The sequence below is a fragment of the Caenorhabditis remanei genome, chromosome III (assembly GCF_010183535.1).
Source record: "Caenorhabditis remanei strain PX506 chromosome III, whole genome shotgun sequence".
NCBI lineage: Eukaryota > Metazoa > Nematoda > Chromadorea > Rhabditida > Rhabditidae > Caenorhabditis > Caenorhabditis remanei.
The window spans coordinates 16,102,632-16,115,022 of NC_071330.1; the positions used below are offsets into that span (position 1 = coordinate 16,102,632).

At 37.8% G+C, this 12,391-nt stretch overlaps 4 protein-coding genes across 4 annotated transcripts; 2 read left to right on the top strand and 2 right to left on the bottom strand.

Annotated features, from left to right (window-relative positions):
• Positions 1-454: 454 nt before the first annotated feature.
• On the top strand, positions 455-10,605 carry GCK72_011592 (uncharacterized protein; the record flags this gene model as incomplete). The annotated part of the gene is made up of 8 exons (XM_053728555.1): positions 455-533; positions 2,877-3,177; positions 4,278-4,410; positions 5,031-5,125; positions 6,007-6,264; positions 7,686-7,790; positions 8,869-9,175; positions 10,456-10,605. 8 exons carry the CDS (start codon positions 455-457, stop codon positions 10,603-10,605), a joined length of 1,428 nt encoding a protein of 475 aa, XP_053588132.1.
• Positions 10,606-11,142: 537 nt separating this feature from the next.
• Positions 11,143-11,492, bottom strand: GCK72_011593 (uncharacterized protein; the record flags this gene model as incomplete). The annotated part of the gene is made up of 2 exons (XM_053728556.1): positions 11,143-11,178; positions 11,226-11,492. The coding sequence occupies 2 exons, from the start codon at positions 11,490-11,492 to the stop codon at positions 11,143-11,145; spliced, it is 303 nt and encodes a 100-aa protein (XP_053588133.1).
• A 150-nt stretch (positions 11,493-11,642) lies between these two features.
• On the bottom strand, positions 11,643-12,326 carry GCK72_011594 (uncharacterized protein; the record flags this gene model as incomplete). The annotated part of the gene is made up of 2 exons (XM_003102164.1): positions 11,643-11,939; positions 12,231-12,326. 2 exons carry the CDS (start codon positions 12,324-12,326, stop codon positions 11,643-11,645), a joined length of 393 nt encoding a protein of 130 aa, XP_003102212.1.
• Positions 11,676-12,083, top strand: GCK72_011595 (uncharacterized protein; the record flags this gene model as incomplete). Its single annotated transcript, XM_053728557.1, has 1 exon — positions 11,676-12,083. The coding sequence occupies one exon, from the start codon at positions 11,676-11,678 to the stop codon at positions 12,081-12,083; it is 408 nt and encodes a 135-aa protein (XP_053588134.1).
• Positions 12,327-12,391: the final 65 nt, after the last annotated feature.

Below are 12,391 nucleotides of genomic sequence, written 5' to 3' on the forward strand. Positions count from 1 at the left end.
AAACGCAAAAAAATCATGGGGAAATCATAGAAATTCAAGGGTTTCCGTGCAAAACACCATATCCTACGCGCAAACTCGCCGCCGAGTCTGTTTTTTGCTCATTTTCTCTTGTTTACAGTGGTTTTTGGTGTCTCAAAACGACGAAAATAGACGATTCTATTGTTGGGAAGTGATTTTCCAGAAGATTCCTTTGAAAAAAACTTTTTTGCCGAAAAAAAATTTTTATTGAAAAATTCGCGATTTTTTGGAATTTTTCCCGATTTTTTGCAGTTCCATAGTAATTAATAGCGATTTTTGTTGATAAAATTGTCATTTTTCACCGCAGAATCCATTTTTCACCCCAAAATCTATCAAAAACTCAATTTTTCTCGCTAAATCTCGTTTTTTTCATGATTTTTCCCAAATTTTCGCTCATTTTCAGCACAAATTTTCAATTTTCAGGTCGCCCCAAACGATGGGAGTAATTGGAGCATTGTCGGAAGCGACAAGCGCTAGCGAAGATGCTCTACGACTACTTCTCTCCGTTCTTGCTGGTACGGAATCGGAAATTCAATGAAATATAGTAGCAAAGGGCAATTTCCAGCTGAAAAAAGATGAAAATAGATGATTTTCAGCATTCGGAGACATAAAATAGCCTAGAGACACAAAATCCAAGAATTTGAGCTGAAAAATTGGATTTTTCAGCTGAAATTGACAATCTTAGACAGAAAATCACGATTTTAGCTTATTTTTTCCTAGGTTTTGATCAAAAATAGAGATTCTTCGCTAATTTTTCAGTCAAAACCTCGATTTTCCGCCAAAATTACTCCTTTTCAGCGAAAGTCTTGATTTCTGGGTCATTATAATGTCGGAAAGCCCAAATTATTTGAGAAAATTTATTTTTTCGTCAGAAATCAGATTTTTAGCTGATTTTAACTCGAAAAACTCGATTATTGGGTCATTTTCAGACAAACACGCGAATTTTAAGTAAATTAAACTGGAAAAAGTTGAAAATTGACTCAAATATCATTGAAAATGATGATTTTTAGCTTCCGAAGACATAAAATGGTCTATAGACCCAAAATCCAAGAATTTGAGCTGAAAATTGAATTTTTCAGCTGAAATCGATTATTTTGGGTCGAAAATCACGATTTTAGCTTGTTTTTTCCCAGTTTCTGATCAAAAATCGAGATTTTCCGCATAAAACTATTCAGTTTTGAGCGAAAATCTGGATTTCTCAGTCTTTTTTTCGTCGGAAACGGCAAAAATCGGATTTTTCGAGTTTTTAGCTCAAAATTCTCCATTTTCAGCCGAATTTTCTCATTTTTCGGACAAAAACGCTGAAAAATCGCAATTTTGAGTGGAAAATCAAGACTTTCGGCACAAAATAGAGGGATTTTGACTGAAAATCAGCCAAAATGTGGATTTTACTATGAAAAATGCAAATTTTAACGTTTTTTCTGGTCGAAAATTGGGAGAAATCGGCTGAAAATACGAAATTTTGAGTTCAAAGCTGAAAAAAACCAAATTTTCGAAGATTTTCTAATAGAAATTTGAGTTTTTTCGTGAGAAATCATAGTTTTTGAGCGGAAATCTATGTTTTCAACTAAAAATGAGCCAGAAATTGAGCTTTTCGACATCAAAAGTCTATATTTCGGCTTATTTTCAGTCAAAAACCTCTGAAAATGACCTATTTTTAGCTTGAAAAACTAAATTTTTGACCAAAAATTTTGGTTTTGGTGTCATTTTCAGCCGAAAATCCTTCGTTTTTGACCAAAAATCATGAATTTCAGCCGATTTTTCCTAATTTTCTTCAAAATTCCACAATTTTCCTGTTTCAGGATACCCGTTGGCCGTCGTTCAGAAAAACTTAACTTTCTGCATATGTACGGTCAAAATGAAGGATTTTGGACCGAAAATCGAGATTTTCGACGGAAAATGAGCTAATTTATAGATTTTCCGTCAAAAATTGAGTTTTTTGAGTGAAAAACTGTGAAAATTGTGATTTCAGTGGTTTTAGTCGAAAAAAAATCGGCCGAAAATGAAAATTTTTGAATTTTTGGCGTCATTTCAGCAGAAAATCTCTCAAAATCTCGATTTTCCACTCAAAATTTTTGACCAAAAATCATGAATTTCAGCCGATTTTTTCTAATTTTCTCCCAAAATTCACTTATTTTTTCATGATAAAAAGCTCATTTTCCCTTCAAAATTCGATTTGAGCTGAAAAATTGCAAATTTCACAGTTTTTAACTCGAAATGCCCTATTTTTAGCTTGAAAAACTCAATTTTTGACCGAAAATCTTGGTTTTCGGGTCATTTTCAATCGAAAATCCTTCGTTTTTGACCAAAAATCATGAATTTCAGCCGATTTTTCCTTATTTTCTTCAAAATTCCCCAATTTTCCTGTTTCAGGATACCCGTTGGCCGTCGTTCAGAAAAACTTAACTATCTGCATATGTACGATCAAAATGAAGGATTTTGAGCGGGAAATCGAGATTTTCGACCCAAAACAGATGGTTTTTGACTGAAAATGAGCCAATTTATAGATTTTCCGTCAAAAATTGAGTTTTTTGAGTGAAAAAACTGTGAAAATTGTGATTTCAGTGGTTTTAGTCGAAAAAAAATCGGCCGAAAATGAAAAAAATTGAATTTTTGACTCATTTCAGCAGAAAATCTCTCGAAATCTCGATTTTCCACTCAAAATCCTTCATTTTCAGCCGATTTGTTCCAATTTTTGACTGAAAACGCCATATTTTTAGCTTGGAAAACACAATTTTTGACCAAAACTCTTGGTTTTGGGGTCATTTTCATCCGAAAATCCTTCTTTTTTGACCAAAAATCATGAATTTTAGCTCATTTTTCTCCAATTTTCCCCCAAAATTCACATATTTTTGCAGGATACCCACTTGCCGTCGTTCACCGCACATTTTTCTACAACAAACCCGCCCAACAACAACATTTATTCTTCGTCATCGTCGGTATCTGTCTGTGGTATTTCAATTGTGGATCTTCAGTGATTCATGCGTTGGCATCTGTCATTGGAGCGTATTTGATCACTAGCCAATTGAGAGGAACAGATGCTTCTATCTATGCCGCCCATATCTTTTTCCTTGGTTATCTTCTATTCGGATATTGGCATCATGAGACTGACACTTATGATATCACATGGACTACTCCATATTGCATTATGACACTCAGGTAGGGACTGAAAATTGGCTGAAAATGGAGGAAAAACGGTCAAAATCTAGTGGAAATGGAGGAAAATCCGGTAAAAAACGGTCAAAATCCGGTAAAAATAGAGGAAAATCCAAGAAAAACGGTGAAAATCCGGTGAAAATAGCTGAAAATGGAGGAAAAATTGTCTAAAACGGTCAACATTATGCATTTTTAACAAAAATGGTGGAATTTCCCGTGAAAACAGCGAAAATCCAATGAAAATCGCGAAATTTTGCTGAAAATAGCTGAAAATGAAGGAAAAGCGGTCAAAATTATGCATTTTTGACAAAAATAGCACGAAATTTTGCCGTTACTGTACTTTGTCACTCAGATAGTGTATGAATGGTAGAAAAGACGAAAAACCGGTCAAGAACTGTCGAAAATAGTCATTTTACGCGGAAAATTGTCAAAAATTGAGAGAAAAATCCAAGAAAAGCGGTCAAAATCCGGTGAAAATAGCTGAAAATGGCTAAAAACATGGTGAAAATCATGCATTTTTTGCCTAAAATAGTCAAAAATCCGATGAAAATTATGTATTTTTTGCTATAAAACGATCAAAAACAGTCAAAATCAGGCATTTTTGGCCAAAAATGGACGAAAAATAAGTCCAAATTTCTCGTTTTTGCTCAAAAACTGATCGAAATTCCGTCATTAGTGCATTATGACACTAAAGTAGGGTTGAAAATGGAGCAAAAATCTTTTTTCGCCAAAAACTGCCGATTAGGGCTGAAAATAGTTGAAAATGGATCAAAAACGGTCAAAATCACAGTTCAAATCACCGAAAAACGCTATTTTTACCAAGAATTGTGGAAGTTCCGGTGAAAACGACCAAAATTTTGGATAAAAACTGTCACAATTCCGTCGAAAAGTCAGTTTTCGCATTATGACACTTAAATAGGGAGTAAAATGACTGAAAATAAGGGGAAAACTGTCGAAACCTGCTATTTTGGCCAAAAACACAGTTTTTTCCTCCTAAAATTGACGAAAATAAGTGAAAAAGTGCTTCGAATTTATACTTGAAAACAATGAAATTAACGTATAATTATACCAATTAGGCGGTCAATTGGCTCAATTAATTCCAGATACATTGGACTTGTGATGGATGTGTATGACGGCGCACAGAAGGCGGAACATCTGAAACCAGATCAGAAGTTGACTGCTATCACTGACAAACCAGGACTCTTGGAAATTGCCGCTTACGGTCTCTTTTTCCAGGTAAAAATTGAATTTTAGGGAGTTTTTAGTGGGAAAAATCGAGTTTTTCGGCGGAAATTGAGCTGAAAATGTGATTTTCAGCCAGAAAATTAGACTTTTGAGCTGAAAACGTGATTTTTAACTCAAAAATCGGAGTTTTTTGGCTGAAATTGAGCTGAAAATAGTCCAAAACTGAGATTTTTAGTCCGAAAATTAAGTTTTTGAACGGAAATTCATCAAAAAACGCTATTTTTGCTTGAAAATCGGCTTTTTCGCCTGAAATTGAGCTGAAAATGCGATTTTGAGTCTGAAAATTAGGTTTTTGAGCTGAAAAACGTAATTTTTGATTCAAAAATCGGGGTTTTCGGAGGTAAGTGGGCTAAAAATCTTCCAAAACTGAGATGTTTAGTCCGAAAATTAAGTTTTGAACAGAAATTTATCAAAAAATGTGATTTTAGCCCAAACACCGGTTTTTGAGCTGAAATTGTGCCGAAAAAAGCGGTTTTTAGCCTAAAAATCTAGTTTTTCAGCTAAAAAAGCAGCCAAAAGTGCGATTTTCAGCTTAAAAACGGGTTTTTTTTTGCTGAAAATTCACTTTTTTCCACTTTTAAAACCCCAAAATTCATAAATTTAATTTGCAGGGAACCCTTGTCGGACCTCAATTCACCCTCTCGAAATTCCGTTCATTTGTCAATGGAGATTGGTTGGATTCGGAGGGAAAACCACCGAAATCTGCGTGAGTTTCAACAGAAAATTCGCTGAAAATTGACTGAAAATCGTCGATTTCAAGCTGAAAATCAGGTTTTTGGCCAAAAAATGGCTGAAAATCGTGATTTTTCCAACAAAAATCACTTTTTTAGCTGGAAATTAGCTGAAAATCGTCGATTTCCACTTTAAAACGACTGGAAAACCGAGTTTTTGCTCCAAAATGCGGTTTCCGTAGAGATTCACCATTTTCAGATGGAAATATGTGGGAAATGTCAGTTTTTGACTCAGAATTTGAATTCTGAGCAGAAATTATAGAGTTGGAGCTCAAAAATGGGAATTTTCAGCGGTTTCATATGATTTTTTTCCACTATTTTTGATTGGAAATGGACGATTTTTCATGGAAAAACTGAAATTTCCAGCCGAAATCACCCTAAGCTCCGCCCATTATCTATTCGAGATCCATGCCATCAATCGGTCGCTTCTTGGCCGATTTCGACAGAAAATTCCAATTTTTCTACAATTTTCAATCAAAAAACTGAAATTTTCAGCCAAAATTAGTCTAAACCTCGCTCTTTTTTTTAGGCTAAATCAGTTAAAGCCCCGCCCCCTTTTCCGCAAGTTTTTTACTCAAAAACTGCAATTTCCAGCCGGACATTGCATTTTTCAGTTAAAAATCTAATGTTTCACTCAAACCCTGATATTTTCCGCCAAAATCTCTCTAAACTCCGCTCCCTTTTCACCCAGAAACGCTCCAATCACAATTTTTTGACTAAAAAACTGTAATTTTCAGCCAAAATAAGCCTATGCTTCGCCTTTTTTCACTTAAAATCTGCAATTTTCAGCCAAAATCACCCTAAACTCCGCCCCTTTTCCCCCTGAAATCCTCAAATCCTGAAATTTCTTTTCCAGATTCATGCCATCAATCGGTCGTTTCTTGGCCGGTTGTACGTATATGGTTCTCCACCAATGGGGACAATTCTGGATTCCTGATCCATGGTTTAATTCTCAATCATTCAATTCCTTGTCATTCTTCTGGCGATGGTCATGGGTCACTTTATGGTTCCGTCTCACAATGTACAAATATTGTGCAATGTGGTTGATCACTGAGGGAGCATCGATTCTATCTGGATTGGGACATAACGGGAAGGATCAAGATGGAAATGATAGGTTTGTTTAGCCTAAACAGTTTAGGGCTGAAAATTGACAGAAACTCGCAAAATATGGCTTATTTGACACGTTGAACCCGATAACAGCAAGCAAAAAAGGATTCATAAAATTTTGACCACCACGGGGATCGAACCCCCGACCTTTTGAACCATACGGCGTCTACCTTATCCACTCGGCCAGAACCAAAAAGTTTAAAAATTCCCGATTTTTGAGTGAAAAAAAACTCAAAAACTCCAGATTTACAGGTTATTTGACATGTAGAACCCGAAAAAACAAATGAAAAAAGATTTCAAAAAGTTTTGACCACCACGTGGATCGAACCCCCGACCTTTTGGACCATACCGATTCTACATTAACCACTCGGCCAGAACCAAAAATTAGCGAAAATAGCGACTTTTAGTATAACAAAGCTAGAAAACTCCAGATTTATAGGTTATTTGACACGTTGAACCCGAGGAAGACAATCAAAAAAGGATTCAAAAAGTTTTGACCACCGCGGGGATCGAACCCCTGACCTTTTGAACCATACCGATTCTACCTCAACCACTCGGCCAGAACTAAAAATTAGCGAAAAATTACGATTTTTGGGTGAAAAAACACAAAAACTCCAGATTTATAGGTTATTTGGCATGTAGAACTTGAATAATACAAGCAAAAAAGGATTCAAAAAGTTTTGACCACCACGGGGATCGAACCCCTGACCTTTTGAACCGTACGGATTCTACCTTAATCACTCGGCCAGAACTAAAAATTAGCGAAAAATCCAAATTTTTGTTTGGAAAAACTCGAAAACTCCAGATTTTTAAGATATTTGGTATGCATAACCCGAAGAAAACAAGCAAAAAATGATTCATAAAATTTTGACCACCACGGGGATCGAACCCCCGACCTTTTGAACCGTACGGATTCTACCTTAACCACTCGGCCAGAACTAAAAATTAGCAAAAAATTACGATTTTTGAGTGGAAAAACTCAAAAACTCCAGATTTACAGGTTATTTGGCATGTAGAACTTGAATAATACAAGCAAAAAAAGATTGAAAAAGTTTTGACCACCACGGGGATCGAACCCCCGACCTTTTGAACCATACGGCGTCAACCTTATCCACTCGGCCAGAACCAAAAAGTTTAAAAATTCCCGATTTTTGAGTGAAAAAAAACTCAAAAACTCCAGATTTATAGGTTATTTGGCATGGAACCCTCGAGTTTCAGTGAGAAAATGGCTGAAAATCGGCAGAAATTGAGTCAAAACGCCTATTTTCGACCTGAAAAATGAAAAAAAATAGCCTAAAATTTCATTTTTGCTGAAAAAACACTTAGAATCGGCTGAAAATCGACTAAAAATCTAGTTTTTGAGCTCGAAAATCTGAAAAATTCACATTTTTTGCTCTGAAATTGCATGATTATTTCATTAATTTCCAGATGGGACGGTGTCCGTGACTTGCATATCATCAAATGGGAAACTGGACATGATTACAATTCAGTCGTCGAATCATTCAATTGTGGAACCAATACTTTCGCCAAAAAGTGAGTGATAAAATAAGAATTTCAGTGCGAAAACACTGATTTTCAGCTGAAAAATCGACTTTTTTAGTGATAAAATTGGATTTTTCCCACTCAAAAACATTTTTTGAATCGGAAAATGATCAATTTTCATCCAAATCAATGTTTTTCCGCTCGAAAATGTGTATTTTTTGTTCCAAAAGTAAATTTTGAGCACAAAAAATCCACATTTTTCAGTCCGAAATGTCGATTTTCAGCTGAAAATCGATATTTTCGATCTTTTGAGAATTTCAAATATAAGATCAAAATTTCCGATTTTCAGCTGAAAATCGAAATTTCGGATTGAAAAATGTGGAATTTTTCTACGAAAATGGGATTTTTCAGTCGAAAATGTCAATTTTGGAGCGAAAAATCCACATTTTCAACCGAAAATTGGTCAAAATTCGCCGATTTTCATAAAAATTGTTCGGTTTCCGTCTGAAAAATATGGAAATATGGAATTTTTCCGCTTAAAACACGATTTCAGTCGAAAATGTCATTTTTTCACCTCAAAACACTACAGTTTGACTGAAAATCGCTGAGAAATCCCATTTTTTCCGCTCAAAAGACAGTTTCAGACAACTTTTCAGTCGAAAATATCAATTTTGAGCTAAAAATCCCTGTTCCATCAAAGTTATCAAAAAAAAGTGAGTTTTGAGCTGAAAAATGTCGACTTTCACCCAAAAACCCTCAATTTTAAGCTGAAAAAATCGCGATTTTTACAGTTTTCACCTCCAAATTGCTTATTTTTAGCCGATTTTTCCGAATTTTCGACCAAAAAACGCTGAAAAATCGCAATTCTCAGTTTTTTATTCGAAAAAATTCAATTTTTGAGCTAAAAAATCAGGGATGTGCCTATGGAGGCGCTTTGGGCGCTGAAAGATTTCAAAGTGGGCAAAAATGCGACGAGAGAGAGTGTGTAAAATCGAGAGAGTGTGTCTGCGTCTCTCCATTTCGCACACTCTTTCTCGTCGCATTTTCAAATTTCGGCTGAAAATGCGAGGCGCTCAACGCCACCCGGGCACACACCTGTAAAAAAATCGCTATAAATCCCAATTTCCAGTCACATCCACCGCCGTCTCCGCTGGCTGAACAACAAACTCGCATCTCATGTGATCACTCTGACATATTTGGCAATTTGGCATGGATATCATCTCGGTTATTTCTTGTTATTCGGTATCGAGTTGGGATGTGTTCAAGCACAGAATCAGTTGTACGCACTGATTAAGAGAACACCCGGATGGACAGAAGCCATTTCTCAGCCGATTGCTCGTCCGTTTATTTGGTTATTCGGAAAGATTACAATCTCCTATTCGATGGGATTCGCTTTCTTGATGTTCGGATTGATTAAGACCAAATATTGGATTGGGGTGAGTTGTTTTTTGGATTCTGGAGCACTTTGACGTCATCAAGAAGCTCCAGAAGTCGTCTAGAGCCTTCTAAAGACTTTTGGAGCGATTTGGAGCACTTTGACGTCATCTAGAAGCTCCAGAAGTCGTCTAGAGCCTTCTAAAGACTTTTGGAGCGATTTGGAGCACTTTGACGTCATCTAGAAGCTCCAGAAGTCGTCTAGAGCCTTCTAAAGACTTTTGGAGCGATTTGGAGCACTTTGACGTCATCTAGAAGCTCCAGAAGTCGTCTAGAGCCTTCTGAAGACTTTTGGAGCGATTTGGAGCACCGTCACGTCATCAAAAAGCTCCAGAAGTCGTCAAGAGCGTTTTTGACGTCAAGAGGCTTCTGGAGCCTTCTGGAGCGATTCGAAGCCTTCAGAAAGATACTGAAGTCTTCTGGAGTCTCCTGGGGCCTTCTGGAATCTTCTGATGCCTTCTAGAGACGTTAGGAGCGATTCGAAGCCTTTAGAAAGATTCTGAAATCTTCTGGACCCTCCTGGAGCCTTCTGGAGGCTTTTGGAGCGATTTTTGACGTCAGGGGGGATTCTGGAGCTCTCAGCGTTGATTTGAAGCCTTCTAGAGCCTTCTGGAGGATTCTGGAGCTTTCTGGAGCCTAAGAATCTGCTAAAAATCGTATTTTCAAGCTGAAAACTGGCTTAAAATCGCCCAAATTCGAGTTTAAATCTAATTTTCGGCCCCAAAACGGAAAATTTGACGTCAGGAGGATTCTGAAGGCTTCTGGAGCGATTTAGAGTCTTCTGGAGACGTCTGGAGCCTTCAGGGGTGATTTGGAGCCTTCTGGAGACGTCAGGAGGATTCTGGACGATTCTAGAGCTCCTGGAGCCGGAGAATTATGCTTAAAATCGAATTTTCAAACTTGTTTTCAAGCTGAAAACTGGCTTAAAATCGCCCAAATTCGAGTTTAAATCTAATTTTCGGCCCCAAAACTGAAAATTTGACGTCAGGAGGATTCTGAAGGCTTCAGGAGCCTTTAGGAGTGATTTGAAGCCTTCTGGAGTTTTCTGAAGCGATTTGGAGGATTCTGGAGCCTCCTGGAATCTTCTGGAGACGTCAGAAGGCTTCTGAAGCGATTTAGAGCACCGTGACTTCATCGAGAAGCTCCAGAAGACGTCAGAAGCATTCTCCGCCTCTCCAGAATCTTCTATTCCGCCTCTAGACGATTCTGATGACTTCTGGATTCTCTAGAGTCCTTCTCTCCCGAATTCTCATCATTTTCCAACAATTTCCATCATTTTCAGCCCGTCAAATCTCTCTACTTCATCGGTTTCATCATCTACTTCATCGTCTGGCCAATCCTCCACATCGTCCTTCTCCGCGTTCTCCCACGTCATCCAAAAAAGGTTGAAGACGTCAAATCGACCACCGCCGAAGAAAAGAAAGAGCTGTAATTTATTGATTTTTTATGTTTTTCTCCTTTTTTCTGAATTTTTTTAATTTGTGATACTCTTTCTCCCCGCTTTTCGTATTATTTCTGATTGTTTTTGATTCTTCTCCCCAAATTTTCTTCCCAGCCAGGTTAGAGACGTTTGTCTGGAATAAAAAAGGAAAAAATAGAAAATTTATTTCATTTCTGAATCTCAAAAATGCCATCCTCATTTTTTGTTATCGTCGTCGTGCCCCGCTTCACTGCTTCTCCTTTACTTTTCAGATGATCCTCGATGTTTTTTTCCCTGAAAATCATTGAAAAATGACTTAAAATCGACTAAAACCAAGTTTTTAAGCTGAAAATTGAGTCAAAACCTCTATTTTTGCTCAGAAGCGCTGAAAATTTCAGAAAATGGTTAGATTTTGAGCCTAAACAGTGCAAAATGAGTTTTTGGAGCGAAATTTTAACATTTTTAGTCCGAAAATGGTTTTTAGAGCTGTGTAAGCGGGATTTTCAGCTCAAAAATCTGAAATTCATCATTTCTTTCACAAAATTTGATTTATGTTCCCTTAAACTCGTTTCCATGATTTTTGAGCTGAAAATCTTAATTTTGAATTCTAAAATCAGAATATTCCGGCTAACCTTAAAGTCCTCAAACCATCCGATATTGTCGGCGATGATGTGATGATTGTGGCATCCGGTGCACGTCACAATGACCACTCCCTTCTCATATGAAGACTTGGCGAAGGTCTTCGGACCTTGTCGGGTTCCGCACACTTTACAAGTGTATGACAGTGACAATTGTGGCTCCTGCTTGCCTATTGTGGCACCAGAGAACCGGGGCACCGACTGGGAGATGCTTCTGGAAGCAGAGGCTCTGAATAGAGCAACCAAAGTGGATCGAAGCATTTCTCTGGAAACGCGGGGGACTCGAGTAACATCAAAAAGGTGGCAGAATGTAAGAGAAGAACATGTAACCTCTTAGAATTCTGAAAATACAATGAACGAAAAGTAGGCTAATTGTAACAACAATTTATTTGAAATAACAACAGATGCTATTTAGAAGAAGAATCCGAGAATCTTTCCTCCCAAATGCTTTCTTCTGGCCTCCTCGTGATCCATGATTCCGGCGGAGGTGGTAAGGATGAGGTATCCGAACTGACGGGATGGAAGAAGAGTGTTGGTGTACTTCTCCAAGTCGTTAAGACGGATGTTGAGTCTTGGAGAGATGACGGAGGCCTTGTTGAGACGTCCGGTGAGGTTGACGACGATCTTTCCGGCGCGGTGGTCGTCGACGATCTCGAACTCTCCGATGTATCCGTGCTTCATCATGACGGTCAAGAAGCGGACGATGACCTGGAAGAATTTATTGAGAACTTGAAGAGGGGCATGCGGGGAGCTACTAGAATTCAAACGGATGAGCTGGTTACCTTCAAAGTTCATATCCCAGGAAGATTCCGTTGCGAGAATCTAACCAAGGGTGTCTCCGTTCAAGTTTAGAACCCGAAAGTTATTATAAAAAACCTTTTTCTTTCACAAAATTCTAAATTTTACGGAGAGCCTTGGTCATTTTTTGCGACCGAGGCTGCCAGCGTCACCTATCAACAAGTAAATTGAGGAGGTTGTTCTTCGGGAAAAAGTCGATACCTTGGAGGCTGGGCGGATGAGAACCTGGCGCTTTCCGCGCTTCTCGGCGTTGTTGATGGCGTTGAGCGCATCGGCGAGGACGTTCATGCGAACCATGTCTGCTTGTTTTTACCTGGAAATAAGGGGAAATTAGTAAGAAAGTGTGGATGAGGGCGAAAAGT